At 38.7% G+C, this 19,762-nt stretch overlaps 1 protein-coding gene across 1 annotated transcript; it reads left to right on the top strand.

Annotated features, from left to right (window-relative positions):
* Positions 1–1,673: 1,673 nt before the first annotated feature.
* Positions 1,674–18,071, top strand: elk4 (ETS transcription factor ELK4). The gene is made up of 6 exons (XM_084394930.1): positions 1,674–2,215; positions 3,397–3,713; positions 5,337–6,044; positions 8,919–9,122; positions 11,107–11,223; positions 13,933–18,071. The coding sequence occupies exons 2-6, from the start codon at positions 3,507–3,509 to the stop codon at positions 14,032–14,034; spliced, it is 1,338 nt and encodes a 445-aa protein (XP_084251056.1). The 5' UTR covers positions 1,674–2,215; positions 3,397–3,506; the 3' UTR covers positions 14,035–18,071.
* Positions 18,072–19,762: the final 1,691 nt, after the last annotated feature.

The following is a 19,762-nucleotide window of genomic DNA, read 5'->3' as shown; positions in this document are numbered from 1 at the left end:
AAACCCTCCGCAATGTTTCCCCCCCCTTAGAGTTCCATTATAAGTGCATTACTGCAAACATTTTTGTTTTTACAAACTGAAGGAAGAGTTGATATCACAGATGAACCTGGACCATTCCTTTAAGAAATAGTCTTGTTTTGGAGTTGTATGACCAATATGCATGTTTTTTTCCCCCTTCCCTTAAATAAGTCATTGTGCTTTTGATAGATCACATGGTTTTCTTTATAATGCTAGCACTTGCTAACAAATGCTTATTGTTGATGTTAGCACACGTTTCTGGAGAAGAACTGCAAGTAATCGTCCACAAAAACCTTCTAGTAAAAGCATTAGTCACTGATCTTGTACGACAGGAATGCTTGGCTTGTGCCTGCATTTATTTTCCATGATTTTTCCTCAGCGTTGGAATCTGTTTGGAAGGCGTGGTGGCTGGAACTGACACAGAAGACTAAAATTACACACTTATTCTGCCACTCTTTTCCTACGCACATGGCAAATGAGTATGAATGTGAAAGTGTTATAAATAAATGACGGTGGTGCCTGGAGGGTGTGGTAATTGGAGTGAAATATAGTACTGGTGGTGTTATTGTGCACAATCTATGTAGTATTATTGTGTAAGGGGATTTACAGTTTAGGACCCAAGGACCAGATGTTTGAAAGAAGACCTAGGATCAGAATTCTAATAAACTGAAGAAAAGTCTTACTGAAGATAGTTTGCAGTTTCATCAGCTGAAGTCATCTTCAAGACTCACACAGGAGTCCGTAGGCCGCCCCGCCAGTTATACCCTTCACCAAGGTCTAAACTACGTCCTTGCTTCAGGTTGCAGTTTCTGATTGGCTAAGAACACATATAGTCTAAGCAAATTTCCACACATGGATAGATGTCACCATTAGTCAAGATAGTTGTCGCCTGATTCCTAGATTTAGGTCTGCGGTGACCTCGGAGGTCGGAGGCAGGCGTCTTCGGGTCTGTTGCATGCCGAAGTGTCCCATAGCTCCTATACAAGACCTGCACAGAACATCCAACGCACACACAAAGGCACTAGGGAATCGCAGTTTCTCAAGGTTGAAGAGGGCCTTGAGCTAACTATCATAAGGATAAACTACCAAAACATACTTCTAATACATTCCCTCCTCAGTAAGATGTACAGATACTATTCACTTTCTAGAGAAAAACACATGAAAGAGGTACAATTATGTAAATCAGGTGAAGTCATGTATAGTTGGACCCCTGTAACCTTAACTCGCCACGTATAAACAAGGTATAGTTAATGGGTTGTTGCCAAGTAATATTGATTATGTAAACGTAAAACTTTTTTTTATCTGTATAAGGGAAATGTTATATTTGAGATGACTCAAACATCTATCTATCTATCTATCTATCTATCTATCTATCTATCTATCTATCTATCTATCTATCTGTCTGTCTATCTGTCTGTCTGTCTGTCTGTCTATTGTTCTATCTGTCTCTATCGTTCTATCTCAGTCATTTCACACCCTGTCATAATTCTATTATCTATGCAGATTTCTTATCTAAATGTCAAAGTACATTCAAACGGATGATACATAATATTTCAACACCATCCGAATTGACATTTGTTCATTGATATTTCTTTTTTTATCAGTAAGTGCACTGTTTATTGATACGTTAAATAACTAAGTAATATAGATGAAATAAGAGAGTCCATCATACGATAATCTACATGCTTTGGCTTCACTCCATTTCTCGTGCTGCTGATTTAACATCTGGAGGATATTATCGCTATTCAAACTACATGCACGTCATTTCTTACAGATTCATAAAATCTCAGTCTTTGTTCTGGAGTTTTATTGTGCGCTGTTAGAGTGTCTAATCTGGTGGGCTTGTTGCTTCCTGTTTTGTATTATTGTGGTTGCAGCTAAAAATATCAGTACGTGAGATGGAGAGACTTTAGTGTTTCTCTTTCTCTGCCTGTTTTTGTCGTTCTCGTTGTAAATGCGTCAGAAAACCGCTTTAATTAGTAGAATTTAAATAAACTCTAGTTAGTTTAATGAGTCTAAAGTTAGCTAAGACTCCGTTAGCTAGTGGACTAGCACGCTACGCTAGCTGACCACCAAATAGCTTTACACGATGTAAACATTCAAGAAAACATTCGGCATTTTTTTTAATTTCTTTTCTGGTTTTAATCTGTCGGAAAACCCCTCCAGGACCGACTCCGGAGAGCACAAAGCTTCTCAGGTGAGTTTGACAGACATTAGCTCGATGCTAACTCAAGTTCTTACAGGTTGCAGTTTAGTATATTCGCGTCTGTTTTCAATTACTTTATAATTTGCTAACTTTATAAATATTGTAGAGGAATTTGAAAACTAAAACTAATGATAAATGACGCACTGTGACCCGTTTGCATTGTTAAATGTGGTTGAGTTGACGTGGAGGTTTTGCTTAACGTTAAGCTCCTATCTAGATTTCTGGAATTTATAATTTAACTTACCGGTACACAAAGCTTTACACTAACGAGCATAGAGTTTTATGTGAGTTTTAATGGATTGTTTAGGGTGAAATGCACATTTAGCATATATTTCCACTGTTTTGCCAACCTTTGATACTGAATTTTCAAGTTATTCTCAAAAGAATTATAGGTAACTTATATGTGTAGTTTTAAATTAATTAAATATATATGGTAATTTTTATGGATATATGAAATCTGCCATTATAAGTGTAAATTTAGTCTTTATATTGAATATTCAGATAGGTGTATATAATGGCTATTGATGTGCACCATTATACCATTTTTAAGTGTAATTATGATGAGATCCGGGGTCATTTAGGAATTTAATATGCAGCAAAATGAGCATCTAATTTTAGCCATAAAATTAAAGATGCACAAGTTTTATGTTTACAGTATGCAATCACTATCATCATGAAACAGGCCATAATTTTGAGCTACATGTAATTTGTGATACCATCTCAGCCTAGACTCTTTGTGTAGTGTAAAATTCCTAGATCCTGTCTCCTACAGTCGGAGGAATGCTGTCACGTCTCGCCTCTTTGTTTCTATGTTTGTGTGTTCTGTTCTGTCAGATTGTATGTGGGAGACTTTTTTCGCTCCCTTTGGCAACTACCAGCTGGATAACGGATGAGTCAAGGCAGATTTAGTTTTATTTTAAGCTGCTTACACGCACACAGTCGGTCTGCACTGTCCACACTGCCAGGATTACGCTGAAGTCCAGTACCATTTTGGTATTTAATATGGTGTGCATATTAACCATGGTTTTATGATTTCAAGAATGGTCGCTCTAGGTTTGGTTTAAGCGAAACGCTTCCTAAACATTTGAGTTTGCTTCATAAAGCTCTCCCTCTTGCTATTACTTTAAAATTCAATTTGTGATCTAATAGCATCTCGATCATTTATATTTCAGCCTCTGTCTGGATATTTGCCGGAATATGCCGTTACGTGTCGGCCAGGCTGTGAGCTCGAACAGGGTCCCGTAAGGTAACAGTTCCCCCACAGCCGTGGATCGAGAAGGACATGGACAGCTCAGTGACCCTGTGGCAGTTCCTGCTGCAGCTCCTGTTGGACCCCAGCAATGACCAGCTCATCTGCTGGACCAACGAGGATGGAGAGTTCAAACTACTGCAGGCCGAGGAGGTGGCCAGATTATGGGGCGCCCGCAAGAACAAACCCAGCATGAACTACGACAAGCTCAGCCGGGCTCTGCGTTACTACTATGACAAGGTGCGTAATGTCTTTGAAAAACAAAAGTTCAGTCATCATTTACTCACCCTCGCATTGTTCTGAACCAAATGACTTTACTTCTTCCATGGAACATAAAAGGAGATGTTTTGCTGTTTGTCCAAGCTGTGATTGAGGTCAGCAGTAGCTTTGTGTGAGGAACAGACTGACATTTTTTTGTCAGTATTCATAATATTCAATATTCTTCAGCATATGGATGCACAATAGGCTTAGGCCTATATCGGGACTGTAATGGTTATTGGTCAGTCAGTATTGATTTTATATGACTGTTTCCCCTGCAGAACATTAAAGTAAATGGGCAGATGTTTTTGTTCTATCCTGAGAATCTGAAGGGGGATATCAGGATTATATTGGTTATTGGTTAACGGTAATTTGTTTATTATTATTTGCAGATATTAAATTATGTTACTTGTTTCTGCTTATTTTGAGATTTTAGGGTACTTTTGCCACCTTCTAGTGCTAATTTTGTTTTGTGATATGATATATTAGATCTTAGCTTAGTTAATTGGGAATTTTTAAATTGTGGTTGATTTTAAATTCATAGGTATTTTGCAATCATGTTCTGAAAATGTTAACAATAAAAATAATATTGCCTGAAGGTTGTGAGACCGAAACGTTGCTAATAAAATGATTTTTTGACCTACCCATTTGGTATTTCTTTCCCACACACCTATCACCTGCAGGTGTGCGATGGTGATTGCCAAAAAAAAAAGAAAAGAATAAAATCAAAGAATAAACGTTTTTAAAAGTTCTTAAAATAGACGTATAAACTCTATTATAGAGAATTTCTCACTTTTTCATCAACTATTCATTTAAAAATGAATAGTATTCATATTACATACTTTATACTTTTAAGAGTACCCATGTATTACACGGAGACATAAATTATAGAAAGTTGTTGACCGCTAAATTAGCTTCTCCATCTTACCGCCGACACTCCACTACAGGATGTATTGACATGCGCTCCACTGTCTTCACTCCTATTGGTTGTCGCTCCCGAAAGACACTCTTAATTTGCATAAAGATTTCCTACATCCTGTCGCCAACGTTCAGTGTTGCTCGCGCTGCCTGATATGGCCAGCTCTCCTTTAAAATGAATGTGATCATGTTGCTTTGTCGCTGTGTGACGCTGACAGTGTGAACGCAGCTTAAATGCTGTTGTGGTCATATATTTAAATCAGTGTTTATTATAATTGCTAGCTTTCAGCCCTCTCCTTGCCCCCACACTCTTCTTGTCCATCAGGTTATTTTGTTGTTGTAAACACACAATCAAGTCACTCTGAACGGAAACAAGAGGGCCACAGAGCCCTGTCAGGTTTATTCTTGAGTGTTTAACTGTGTGTTTGAGGGTTTGGCCTCATCTTGGCACCACAGGGCAAGAGGTATCGTTTTCCGCATTCTTCCTGGTCTTTGAACACGGGATCGTTTACTTAATTGCATGTTATTTTGTTAGAGTGGGTAGAAGAATGCATCTGATGGGTAAAAATGAACATATGAGGGACGTTTTGGGTGATTGCCTTTTACGTAGATATTTTTAGATGTATGTTGGAGAAAGTCATTCTTCAGCTAAAATAAACATGCATTTTCTCTAATCTTCCCTTGCAGAACATCATCAAAAAAGTAAACGGGCAGAAGTTTGTCTATCGTTTTGTGTCGTACCCTGATATCCTAAAGGGGGATGGGATGGCCAGAATGGAGTGTGCAGATGGGGGCTCTGCCGGACCTCTGCCCCTCTCTGACAAACTTGCTAACGTCTCCAGGGATAAAGACAGCAAAGACGCCCCCGACCGAGGTGCAGGCACACCGGGTCAGTCCAAAGCATCCAACCGGAATGACTATATCAACTCCGGCTTGTACACATCCTTCACTTTGACTTCTTTGCAGTCAGGAACACAACTTTTTAAATCCATGAAGATTGAGAACCCAGGAGAAAAGCTAATGGACAAAAAGGCAGGCCAGGAGTCGCCCCAGACGTCCTCAGTCATTAAATTTGGGACCATGCCACAGAACAGAAACACCACTCTGTCTGCTATAGGGAGGCCTGAACTCCTGGCACAAGCCATCCAGGTTCCACCGCGTGCTCCGACAGAAAATGAGACCAAACAGAGCACAGTCTCGCATGTTGTGTGTGCGTTTGTGGAGAATCCCACTTCAGAGAATGCCATGACGGGTTTCCCGCTCTCAAGAATCTCTCCGTCACTGCTCCCTCATTCCCAGTCGCCCTCTTCTTCTCCGATGACGGATTCCCAGGAGCTGGTGATTGACAGTGAAATCGAGTCCCTCTCCTCACAGCCTTCAGAGTTACAGTTGCAGGTACAACATGCTAAAATATTGTATAGTTGTTCTGTCGCAACTTCACAAGATCAACAAAGTGCGTGGAAGAAATTTTGGGACAATACCAGCAACACTCAGAAAATGGAGCTGAAAAGATATTACTCTTTATTTTGCCAACGTGTTTTGGTGCACAGACCTTCATTGGCCTAAATGAGCTTTTATACACCTGTAATCTTTCAGCTCTGATGAAGGCCTGTGCGCTGAAACACCTTGGCAAAATAGAGAACATGTTGGAAATGAATATTGGAATGATGTTGGTGTGCCTTAATGGTAAAAGGTTTATGTGTATATCCATGATGAAAATTTAATTTAATTTATTTAAAAAATATAATACATTTATTTTATTTTTATACTATTTTATTTATTAGTTATATTTATAACAATTCATTCAGGTATCCTTTTTTAATAATGTCAATGAGATAAATTCAGCATTTGACTTCAATTTGACTACATTTCCGGCCTTGGTTCACTTTGATTAACAATTTGAATATGTAAAAAAAAAAAATATATATATATATATATATATATATATATACACTCACCTAAAGGATTATTAGGAACACCATACTAATACTGTGTTTGACCCCCTTTCGCCTTCAGAACTGCCTTAATTCTACGTGGCATTGATTCAACAAGGTGCTGAAAGCATTCTTTAGAAATGTTGGCCCATATTGATAGGATAGCATCTTGCAGTTGATGGAGATTTGTGGGATGCACATCCAGGGCACGAAGCTCCCGTTCCACCACATCCCAAAGATGCTCTATTGGGTTGAGATCTGGTGACTGTGGGGGCCATTTTAGTACAGTGAACTCATTGTCATGTTCAAGAAACCAATTTGAAATGATTCGAGTTTTGTGACATGGTGCATTATCCTGCTGGAAGTAGCCATCAGAGGATGGGTACATGGTGGTCATAAAGGGATGGACATGGTCAGAAACAATGCTCAGGTAGGCCGTGGCATTTAAACGATGCCCAATTGGCACTAAGGGGCCTAAAGTGTGCCAAGAAAACATCCCCCACACCATTACACCACCACCACCAGCCTGCACAGTGGTAACAAGGCATGATGGATCCATGTTCTCATTCTGTTTACGCCAAATTCTGACTCTACCATCTGAATGTCTCAACAGAAATCGAGACTCATCAGACCAGGCAACATTTTTCCAGTCTTCAACTGTCCAATTTTGGTGAGCTCGTGCAAATTGTAGCCTCTTTTTCCTATTTGTAGTGGAGATGAGTGGTACCCGGTGGGGTCTTCTGCTGTTGTAGCCCATCCGCCTCAAGGTTGTGCGTGTTGTGGCTTCACAAATGCTTTGCTGCATACCTCGGTTTGTAACGAGTGGTTATTTCAGTCAAAGTTGCTCTTCTATCAGCTTGAATCAGTCGGCCCATTCTCCTCTGACCTCTAGCATCAACAAGGCATTTTCGCCCCCACAGGACTGCCGCATACTGGATGTTTTTCCCTTTTCACACCATTCTTTGTAAACCCTAGAAATGGTTGTGCGTGAAAATCCCAGTAACTGAGCAGATTGTGAAATACTCAGACCGGCCCGTCTGGCACCAACAACCATGCCACGCTCAATTTCTTAAATCACCTTTCTTTCCCATTCTGATATTCAGTTTGGAGTTTAGGAGATTGTCTTGACCAGGACCACACCCCTGAATGCATTGAAGCAACTGCCTTGTGATTGGTTGATTAGATAATTGCATTAATGAGAAATTGAACAGGTGTTCCTAATAATCCTTTAGGTGAGTGTATATATACAGACCCTTTCCAAAAAATTTGAATATCATGGAAAACTTTATTTATTTCCATAATTCCATTTAAAACATTAAACTTCCATAGATTATAGTTTCAGGGCCCACAACTTAAACGATTTCAACTATTTAGTTGTTTATTTGTACATAATTTGGGCTTCCAGCTCATAAAACCCACAAAAACAGGATTTAAAAAAAAAATTTATATTACATGAAATCACACAGTAATAACACCGTGATACCATGGTCATTGAACCAGGTTTTGGTTATTTTGGCAGTGTGAGCAGGTGCAAATCCTGCTGGAAAATGAAGGAAGCATGAAGTGCTCTGAAAATGTCCTGGTAGACGGCTGCGTTGACTCTGGATTTAATAAAGCACAGTGGACCAAAGTCCTCTTTTCTGATGAGAGCAACTTTTGCATCTCATTTGGAAACCAAGGTCCCAGAGTCTGGAGGAAGAATGGAGAGGCACACAATCCAAGATGCTTGAAGTCCAGTGTGAATTTTCCACAGTCTGTGTTGGTTTGGGGAGCCATGTCATCGGCTGGTGTTGGTCCACTGTGCTGTCCACTCAACGCAGCCGTCTACCAGGACATTTTCAGAGCACTTCATGCTTCCTTCAGCAGACAAGCTTTATGGAGATGCTGACTTCATTTTCCAGCAGGATTTGCACCTGCCCACACTGCCAAAATAACCAAAACCTGGTTCAATGACCATGGTATCACTGAGTAATTACTGTGTGATTTCATGTAATATTCTAATTTTTTGAAATTCTGTTTTCGTGGGTTTTATGAGCTGGAAGCCCAAATTATGCACAAATAAACAACTAAATACTTGAAATCGTTGAAGTTGTGGGCCCTGAATCTATAATCTATGGAAGTTTAACGTTTTGAATGGAATTATGGAAATAAATAAACTTTTCCATGATATTAAATTTTTTTGGAAAGGGTCTGTATATATGATTATTTAATAATTTGCTAAATGAAGATGAATATAAAACAAATGTAAATATTGATATCAATAATCATCAACTGTGTCATTACATTATTTTATGAAAATTCATTATTAAAACCTCTTTCTCTTTCGATCCGTCAGGTCCAGTCCTACTCTGTTTCCAAGGACACAGTAACAGCTTCTGAGATGCCTGACTCTTCACCCCGCAATCTCAGCGGAAAGTCAAAGAAACCCAAAGGCCTGGAGTTGATGCCCACGCTGGTGGTGACCAGCTCTGACCTCAGCCCTCTCAATCTGTCCAGCCCGTCCCTCCCCACGGCCTCTCTCACCCCAGCCTTCCTGCAGGTCAGTCTCCTCCTGACCTCCCCATCACACGAGTACAATGCTTATTTTCTGCTGTCGTTGGTTTGTTAGAATCATTAGACCATCAGCAGTTTTCGTGTTGGGTCGCGATTTCCATCCAACTCACTAGAGGCGCATCCTCTTGTGCAGTTATTTACTGTTGCTGTCTTATTTGACTTTGCTCATTGTAGCCCGAATTTTGGACCGCTTTGCATCTTGTTCTGGCCAATAATTGCCCAATTAGATAGAAAACAGCTGTTTGACCAACATATAAAACAAAACAACTAATAGCAGTTTGCTTTTTTGTGTCATTTAGTCTTAAAGTGCCCCAAAGTGCTATTTTTAAGGTTCCTAATTTAGTTTTGGAGGTCTCCTACAAAATGTTTGCATGCATCCAAGGTAAAAAAACACTTTTATTTTCTCATAATATACATTTCACATCACCTCATTTCTCAAAGAGTCTGTAAACAATTTCTTTGAAGGTTCATTCTATACCCCTCCTTTCTGAGAGCCTACTCTGCTCTGATTGGTCATGTCCCAGACCGTTGTGATTGGTCTGCCGCTTAAAGCTTGTGTCTGAAACAAAACTCCTATTACCATATCTGAATTTCAGCTGAATTTTGATGCACAGTGATACGAACAGATGGCGTCCATTTTTCCGTATCGGTTCCAATGCCAGTCCTCATCTTTTTGAAATGCATGCAAAGTAACATGTCGACAACACAAATCAAACTCTTCCAGTCTCTGCTACAACTACAGTGTTTGAGGGCTAGGCAAAGTAGACGTTGTTTGCGGGCAGCCAGTGAAGACCATAGGCTGGCATTATGCAAATTTGTAACGGGAAATGAGACTGGAATTACTGAGGACTACTGATCATTTAAAACTTTGCAGACCTTTTAGATTCACTGCTATATTACATATTTGAAAAGCATTATAGGGACACTTTAAATTAACGCCATGATAGTAGTTCGCCATGCAACAAAGTGGCAGCTTATTTAAATAATTAGTAAAAGTCTCCATGTCATGTTGTACTGACAATATGGAATAAATTAGTGCAAAACATATAGATCTTGTGGTCAGAACATCCATCTGTCTAAATTGTCTGTCTAACACCAATTATTTTGCACACAAAACTTAGCAAGCAAAGCAGAATTTTATTTTATTTTATGTGCATTACATGTAAATATTTTCATTTTGGATTTTTATGTTTAAAAAAATATGCATACAAATATTTGAATGGATTTTTATGCAATTTATTCACAAATTATTTTTGCCATATTTGCAATTTGGGTGTCAAAAAGCTTGTGAACGACCTGTTAAATATGCTTGCAAATGCTACCAGGCTTATGCACAAATACTAAAAATGACCACTGATGATAAAACTGAGTGTGGTTTAAAAGAAAATGGCCTATTACAAGCAACATATTTTTCAAAAAATGTGAGGTTATCCTGCACAGGAATATGGTGAGGTCACATTGAAATCCTTTTGGTTATGTGGTTGCATTGATATTTTGAGGCACTAGAGGGCAATAGTGTACCATTGTAAGCAATGAGACTCAGTCCTGCTGATACGCTTCGCAGACACTCATTGGCTGTTATATGATCATGATCATATGGTGAGGTTTAGCTGGATGCTACTTTGATGGATCACCTCGTTAAGACTGCACAATCTTTGCATTTACGAGCACTCATACAGCCAGCCCCAGAGGATCACCCCCTGCTGTATCTTCAGTGAGATGAAAGATGAAATATACTATAATTCAAATCTATTATTTATGCTTTTTCAGGAAATACAGCACCCTTGCCCTGTGATTAATTCTTATTGCTTCTTAAAGTCTCATTAAGCCACTTTTAATTAAACATTTATATTTCAGGGTTATGCCTCTTGCAAATGCTTTGTGCTATGATGCTCACGAGTTTTTGGGAAAGGCACGCTTAATGGAAAGAGTTACTTCTGTAAAAGTTCACTTTAATTTTTTTGTTGCAGACACCCCTGCTGCTCACCCCCAGTCCACTTCTGTCGAATATCCATTTCTGGAGCACGCTAAGCCCGGTGGCACCCCTCAGTCCCGCCCGGAGACAGGGCCCGCATACCCTCTTCCAGGTGAGTCACTTAAACTCAAATGATTTACTAAGCTTATGGCCCTTTTCACACTTGGTCCAAACCTACATTTGATTCCATCCTTCTTAAAGGGATAGTTCACACAAAAATGAAAATTACCCCATAATTTACTCACCCTCAAGCCATCCTAGGTGTATATGACTTTCTTCTTTCAGCCAAACACAATCAGAGTTAGATAAAAAAATATCCTGGCTCTTCCCAGCTTTATAATGGGAGTGAATGGTACCTTAGATTTTGAAGCCCAAAGAAGTGCATCCATCCATCATAAAAGTAATCCATACGGCTCCAGGAGTTAATAAAGACCTTCTGAAGCAAAGAAAAAAATTTATAACTTTATAAATTATAATCACTGGCTTCCCGCAACAGCCGTATAGCCAGTCTAGTTCCTCAAGGCTCGAAATTGTGACCATTTTGCTCCTGAAATTTAATCTGTGCGACCTAAAAATATATTTGGGAGCATTTGTGCGAGTGCAAATAATGGTTGTGGTGCGACCTGTTTTCATTTCTCTACAAAATGTTCGCACATTTCTGCACAGTGTGTACCTTATGTGCGCTGATACGCGGTGGCCGGACCATCATCCTATCCAACGTTACATAACCAATCAAACTTCATCCTTACGTTCTTAACTTTAAAGCAGATTTTAGATCGGTTAATATAAGCTGTCAATCACTCCCACTCCCTTCACTGCGCTCCGTTGTCACGTGACAAGGAGCTGACTACCGCGTGAAGTTTAAAAGGCTGAATAAGGGAGAAGATGATCTCTACTCTATACTCTCATTCCTGCGTAATAATCAAGAAACTTTGCTGCCGTACCATGAGTCCAGCAGGCGTAATGATATGACGCAGCGCCTGATAATAGTCCCCAGCTCGGTAGCCTATTGTCAGGCGGCATGTGCTGCGTCATATCATTACGCCTGCTGGACTCATGGTACGGCAGCAAAGTTTCTTGATTATTACGCAGGAATGAGAGTATAGTTCCTAGCCATATCAGCCTAGAAAATCGCAACTTTACATTTTCCGTCGGTCTTAGTACACGATGTAACTACAGAAGAGTCAAGTTTTAAATAGGAAAAATATCAAAACTCTTTGTTCATTTTGTTGAGAGAGATGCTAATGCTCTTGTCCGGTTCAATTCATTATGCATGTACGATTATGTAATCGATACAATTGTTATTTGAAGCTCCATGTTACTTTCAAAAGGTGCTTTTCTCTATTCCTATCGCTTCTGTAGACGTCAGTGTTTATATCCAAACTATAATCTTTAATTCTAGTTCCAATTCAAGTTCTTCTGTGATAATAAGAATATTTGAAACACAGAAATAACAATACTTTGTAGTTGAAATATACTCTCTGGGTCCTTGGTTCCACCAGTGCTACCAAGTAAAAAAGTTAATTTCGAGCCCTGTTCCTGGATGCACTTCTTTTGGGCTTCGAAATCTAAGGTCTCATTATAAAGCTGGGAAGAGCCAGAATTTTTTTTTTATATATATAACTCCGATTGTGTTTGGCTGAAAGAAGAAACTCATATACACCTAGGATAGCTTGAGGGTGAGTAAATTACAGGATCATTTTCATTTTTGGGTGAACTAACCCTTTAAGTTTGTCACATTTCATATTTGGATTCAAATCACGTCATCTGTGAGTGTCACAGCTGTTCCTTTTTGCCCCAAATTGTTTTGCACACCAGCCTGCATTTCCACTGATTTGAGAGCTTAATAGTAAGTCTCATAGCTTACTCACAAATAAACAAGTTTTGAGAACATATTTTAACAAGTCACAAGCTATCTTTGATGTTAACACTAAGACGCTACTTAAATATATGATGAGTAAAATTCACAGAAATCAGTCACACATATAATATTTGTCAATTTGTTTTATTTCAGACAAACAGGGAAAATGAAGTGGTTGGAAGGAATATCTTTGTAGCAAGATGAAAATCATATGCAACACGATATTGTGCTTGATAACAGCTTTGTTGATTTCAATGGGAGCAATGTCTTTGTGCTTTGAGGTTTTTAGTCGGTTTAGAAAGACTGAAGTGTGTAGGATTCCCATGGTCCTGGAAAAAAGTTCAAACACTTGTATAATCAGAATAGTTTTTAGCAGTGAAGTATTTATTTTTATTGCCAAAAAAATTAGTTTATTACAATATTTTAATAGGTATTTTAATATATATTATCATTTATTGCTTAGTTATTGGTTATAAATTATTGGATATTAATTTATGATTTGGTTTACAACAGCTTTCTTATCAACTTAATCAAATTATCCACTCCAAAAACGTGTGAAAACTGGTGTTATTTGAATATTTTTCATATACAATTATAGTATTTATTAATATTTTGAATGTAGCTTTTATTTTATATTTACTTTTTGTTTTAATTTTAGCTCAAGTTTGAGTAATTTTGTTATGTGCTGGGGTTAGTTTATTTTATATATTTCTATTTTTGAATTTATTTTTATTTCAGTGTTAGTAATGTAGTACTTAAACTTAATTTTATTTTGGTTAGTTGCCAAGGCAACATTCTAATTTCCAGTCCATCTCACATTTATATTTCAATGAATACATTTTAATAGTTTTAGTATTAGTTAAAACTTTAGTGAAAACACCAGAGACTTTAAGATGTTCCCAATAATGTAACAATATTTGCGTTCAGTTTTTTTCATTCTGTTTCTCTTCTTTTTATCAGTTTCCTTCTGCCCTGAGTTCCACGCAGTTCTCTGTTCCCGTATATAATTTAGACGGCACCAACACTCCCGGCCCTCTCTCACCCGACCCACAGAAGACATAAAAGGGGGACGAAGTCTTTGCCTCGTGTTCTTGATTGATAAATGTGGATTAACCTCATTCTGTTCACCTGAACTGGTCCTCTTCAGGTAACAAAGATTTATGACCATCGTTTAAGCGTCAAGTTTGACTCTTGAACCTTTGTGATGTCACAAAAACTTTTCCTTGGGATGTATATCAAGCCATCATATAGTGTCTGCGGGACACTGTAAATCTTTAATTCCTGTTTTTTTAATGCACTGGTCTTCAGGGATTGGCTCTAGTGTGACTAAAGCTGATAGCTGTTGATCTCCACAGCTGCCAAAAGGGGCATCATGTGTGTGCTTTACCATTGTGTTCCTAACTGGGATCCTGAATTTCCTTGTGTTGAAGAGATTCTCACATCATTTGTTTGTATAGCCAGATCTCCGTTCTGCGTCGGATAAAGAGGGATCGTTTTGTACATAATCCAGCAAGTTCACTTCGTCTCAACTCATGTTTGCCTTTTGTTTGGGAAGTCCTCAAACAAACCTGCCTTGCCAAGCCAAACCGCCCCTTCGCCTTGTGATTTTGATAATGGTGACCTCTGTATTATCTTGTATCTTTCCTCATGCTGCACTTACTGCCATGTATTTAAAGTGTTTCGTCATAATAACCACATGAATGGCACTTAGATCAAAACAAGCTGCACTTACTAGGGCTTTTGCACCTACTCATGTTTACTAGCCATCCAGAAAAGTAGTGAACTTGTCGGCGGGTCACTAATTACCTCACGTAAATGACTCGCGACACAACTGAGAAACGAAAATGCCAGTGAAATAGAATTTCTTTCTGCTTCTGAGTGACTCTTGCTTCGTTTCAAGGTAATACCAATATATGAGCATTATAAAGGAACTCAGTCAATCTCAGATGTCCGCAGCACCAGCACTGTTTGTGAACGCTTTTCGCTCCAGGTTCATTTCTGCATAATTCCAAATATAATTGGCTGTTAGAGCTTATTATACAGCTAATGTCACACAGCTACTTTGGGACGCAGTTTGTGTACAGACCATTTTCCTTCTGTTGTGTCGGCATCTACAGTCCAGGGTGTCACCTAGCAAAACTAACCGACTAGCTGGTGCAAATAGTGACATTTTATTGTGCGTTTTAGACAATGTATCACAATCAGAACCAGCAGAAGTCAAATTTCTTTGAATGAAAAATGAAATTCATGTTGTTCCAAACCTGTAAATCCGTCTTTCTTCCGTGGACCACAATGTTTTTGAGAATATTTCAGCTCTTTTTGTCCATGAAACATTACTTTCATTGAATGGAGACATCAAAATATCTTCATTTGTGTTCCACAGAAAAAAGATTTGGAACAACATGATATTTCATTCATTTTTGGGTGAACTCTTTATGAAGATTGAGGCAGTCAGGATGTCATATTCTTGAAGTAACCCTCAACATTGGAACATCTTAAAACATTAAATCTAACTGGTGCTTTGACCATGATGCACATTTTTGAGAGGGCATTTAGTAGGCCAAATTGTCGTCACCCTCGTTGCAATGCTTGATGGCGACTGCGTAATGAAGCGTGCTTCCAAACGCCCCAATGCCATCACCGTAACACACCAGATACGCCACTGCGGCAATGCTTAGCATACAAATCTTTTCATAGAAACCATTTTCCCTTTCTGAAAGACTGAAGGCCATTAGGAATGATTTCAGTTGAGTGGGAAAATCCAAGGACTTGCTTTACTCCAATAGACTGGCGATTCACCATTAAGCTAATGGAGCGTACACAGCGTAAAATGGAATGGAACGGCACCGGCTCAGTGCTTAAAGCCTCATCCCACCATTAGGACGGTTGGATTGGTGGAGATCGGTTGGATGTGTACCATAACTGGACGGCTGTCTGTAGAGCTCAGGCCAAATGCTCAAAACCATTCTTGCATTTGTCAGCTCTCCCGGTGTTGTGCAAGATTCAATCCCCCCGCAGAATACAATCTTCCTTGGACAACAAGCCCAAGCTGTTTGTAATGCCCAGCCAGAAGTGTCTGTCCTTTTGTAGCTGGTTTGGCTGGTTAACCCAATCCAGTGAACCCCCGCTGGTAGAATATACCATATATCTTCTCCCATTCAAAAGTTGCTGTTTTTAGAAGGCAATGCATACATTTCATATATAACATTGCACGATAGTAAATGTTTAGTGGAATTTTTTGGGGGGGTTCAGGCTTTTATAATGATTTATTTTCATGGTTAACACAACTTAATGTTGTGTTTCTGATCATACTCAAAACAAGTTCTTGAATCATTTTAGGGTCCATGGGGCATCGGATTCTGTGAGATGTCTTGCACGACACCGGCAAAGATGCTAAACGTCTGATTCTACAAGCCCCTCTTTGCAGTCCTTATTTGATGTCAGTGCAGTGGAGTGTGTGTGTGTGTGTGTGTGTGGAGTGTTTGGCAGTCTTACGTCTCCACTTATAAACCAATATAGAAAATCAATGGCCATATGTTGCACAACATAAAACCCTACCTCTAAACAAACTCAAGCCATGATTTATAACTGACATGCGTTAAATACAAAACTGGAACAAGGCTAAAATGCTGACACTCAATTTGCAGGAACTGAGCTCTGTTAGTCCCTCCCTGTAGGACCACTTAAAGTGCAATGATTAAAATAGAAAGGGAAATGATCAAAAGTGTGTGTGTGTATAGGAACTGTTCAGCATCTCAAATTCAGCTCTCAGGTATTGTATGATTACCCACAGTCCTTATCCTTACCCACAGTCCCAACAAGTTGAAGAAATGGCTTGTTACACCCAATGCTAACATGGTGCCTTCTAGTCTTATTTGTTGCCAGTGAAACGAAAATAGGCAACAGTTTTGGTGATTGTTTCTATTCTGAACGGCTGTTTTTGTCATTCGCTGCTGAAAAGAGCTACAAACTAAAATTATAGATATTTGAAGGATTGTTCTGGTTTCAATACAACTATTGACAGCATTTGATCAAGAAATTAATTGCCCTAAGGACTAGTTTTTTTGTTAAAGGGATGGTTTATCCAAAAATGATTGTCATTTACTAACCCTCAACTTTATATTTTGAAGAATGTTGGTAACCAAACAGTTGCTGGTCCCTATTGACTTCCATAGTGTATGTTTTTCCATACTGGGGACCAGTGATGGTTTTGGTTACCAACATTCTACAAAATATCTTCATTAAAGGTACAATATGCAAGAATTTTGCATTAAAATATCCCAAAATCTCAAGGCCAGTGTTATATATTTTGTTAAGTTGATTACTTACAATATCCCAAATGTTTCCAACTATTTTTAAATCGTGAGAAAATTGCGATTTTAACCAAGGAAACGGGGCGTTAGAGCAGGGGGGAGCTGGGAGTCGCCAGTCAATTGCATCATATCCGCGTTACCCTCGGTTTCCACTCGTACTGCGTGGAGTCCTGGACAAATGCGGAAGTTGTAGTTGTAGCGTCTATCAAGCAACAAATGTTAGCTTGTTTCGTGCAGTCGTTATGGAACACAATTATTCTTTACCGATTGCAGCTGGTTCTGTCGACAAAGCATGCTTAATTTTATATTTTCCAAATGTAGCATTCGGTAATAGTTATGTTTATGTAAGGGAAGTATTATTGCTTTAGATTTGTGTTTAGTTTATTGACATTGTTTATCACGTCTGGTGTTTATGGCCATGTAAATAAATATAGCATGTGTTATACATAAAGATTAATCAGTATTTTGGCAAATGATGTGGGTATGTTCGAATGTACTTTTACAACAATTGTTTAGAACACGTAAAACTGCGCAGCGTTATCACAACAATGAATTCGACATACAGTAACATCTATGATAACCAATTTAGTATTAAACCTTACTTTTCTTGCGGTTAATTCATTTGAATGAAATAAAAGTGTGATGAGGTTCAAGAGTCAGGAAGGAAGAAGACAGGGGTTGGTGTGACTGGGATTCGTACTTTATTAAAATAAAGCAAAACAAACAAAAGTCGTGCACAACGCGCATTCACCGTGGCAACCGCGACGGCACAAAACAGTTCAAAAATGAGAGCTCGGATCCACCGGTTTTCTTTCTCTGCGTCCAATTTTCTCTTCAGTCTCTCTCTCGTTCCAGCGCGCGGCTTATAAGCGGTCTCTCCACGCGGATCACAGCAATAAGACACAGGTGTTCGTCATTTGCACTTGACCTACTTGCTCGTCTCTTCTCTCTCCCATTACAGACCGCGCTGAACCACGCCCCCCTCGCCACAAAAAGCATGTCATTATAAAAAAAGACCTTAGCCTCATCCATGAACATGATTTTTTTATTCCCGTCTGACTGATTTACATCCACGGTGGAGTTTACAACGACAGTTCCCATCATTCCACGCTCCTTCACATCGTCATCAAGCTACACCGTTGTTGTTTGGAATGTAGCGCCCTCTAGCGGCAAAAAATTCTTGCATATTGTAGCTTTAAAGGAACACTCCACCGTTTTTTGAAATAGGGCTTATTCACTTTCTTTCCTACATTTAGATAGGTGGGCAAATGCAGTTTTGTCTCAGTGCATGCATTGTTTTAGTTTGACAGGGTTGGCGCTAGCTTAGCTTAGCATAATGAATGGAATCCTTTGTTGCCAGCTAGCATGTCCTGAGTAAAAGTGATATAAAAAATATAAAAAAAACACCTAATTACTTCTTGTGGCCTGCGTATTCACAACAAGTACAAATAGCGATGCAGATTAACACTAGGCGATTTCCTAGGCAGATATTGACTTATGTATTAAGGACTATATTAGGGGGAAGCACAGGCGAAGCACTGCTACTTGGGCGTGAAATCTCTGCGCCCAAGTAGCAGTGCTTTGCCTGTACTTCCCCCTAATATAGTCCCAAGTCAATATCTGCCTAGGAAATCACCTAGTGTTATCTGCATCGCTATTTGTACTTGTTGTGAATACGCAGGCCACAAGAAGTAATTAGGTTTTTTTTTTTTTTTTTTTATATCACTTTTACTCAGGACATGCTAGCTGGCAACAAAGGATTCCATTCATTATGCTAAGCTAAGCTAGCGCCGACCCTGTCAAACTAAAACAATGCCTGCACTGAGACAAAAATGCATTTGCCCACCTATCTAAATGTAGGAAAGAAGGTGAATAAGCCCTATTTCAAAAAACGGTGGAGTGTTCCTTTAATGTTCAACAGAAGAAAGAAACTCATAAACATTTGAGGGTGAGTAAATGACAATCAATTTAATTTTTGGATAAACTATCCCTTTTTACACAAATCTTAAGTTGTATTTAACCCAGAACATTCTTTTCATGTAATATGTATCATCAGCATAGATTATAAAAGCTAGAATCTGTATTCAGATCAAGTAGAAAACAGATCATATGAAATATTGTTTACTCATACTTTCTAGTACTATCAGTTAATATTTTCAGTCTGTATGCATAAATCAAGAATAGGAACATTTTGTTTCATTTATTAGCTGCCATTGTAGTTTAATTCTGCAAATATCTAACATTTATTTTGTTCGTTTTTTTTTTTTTAACTGTTGTTTCAAACCTGCATGATACAAATTTGATGTTTTGCAGAATGTCTTTTCCATACACAAACATCAGTTAATTAATTAATATGTAAAATGTAAATGTATGATTTGTGCTTTATATTTTTTCTGATGCACTGTTTTCTGGGATGAAGAGACCGAAATTTAAACAATTAACTACTCGACACTATAAATTGTGATATTTTTTTGGAC

This window comes from Rutilus rutilus (assembly GCF_951802725.1).
Source record: "Rutilus rutilus genome assembly, chromosome: 22".
Classification (NCBI taxonomy): Eukaryota; Metazoa; Chordata; class Actinopteri; order Cypriniformes; family Leuciscidae; genus Rutilus; species Rutilus rutilus.
The sequence above is the reverse complement of the archived record's forward strand: the minus strand, read 5'-3'. Positions and strand labels throughout refer to the sequence as shown.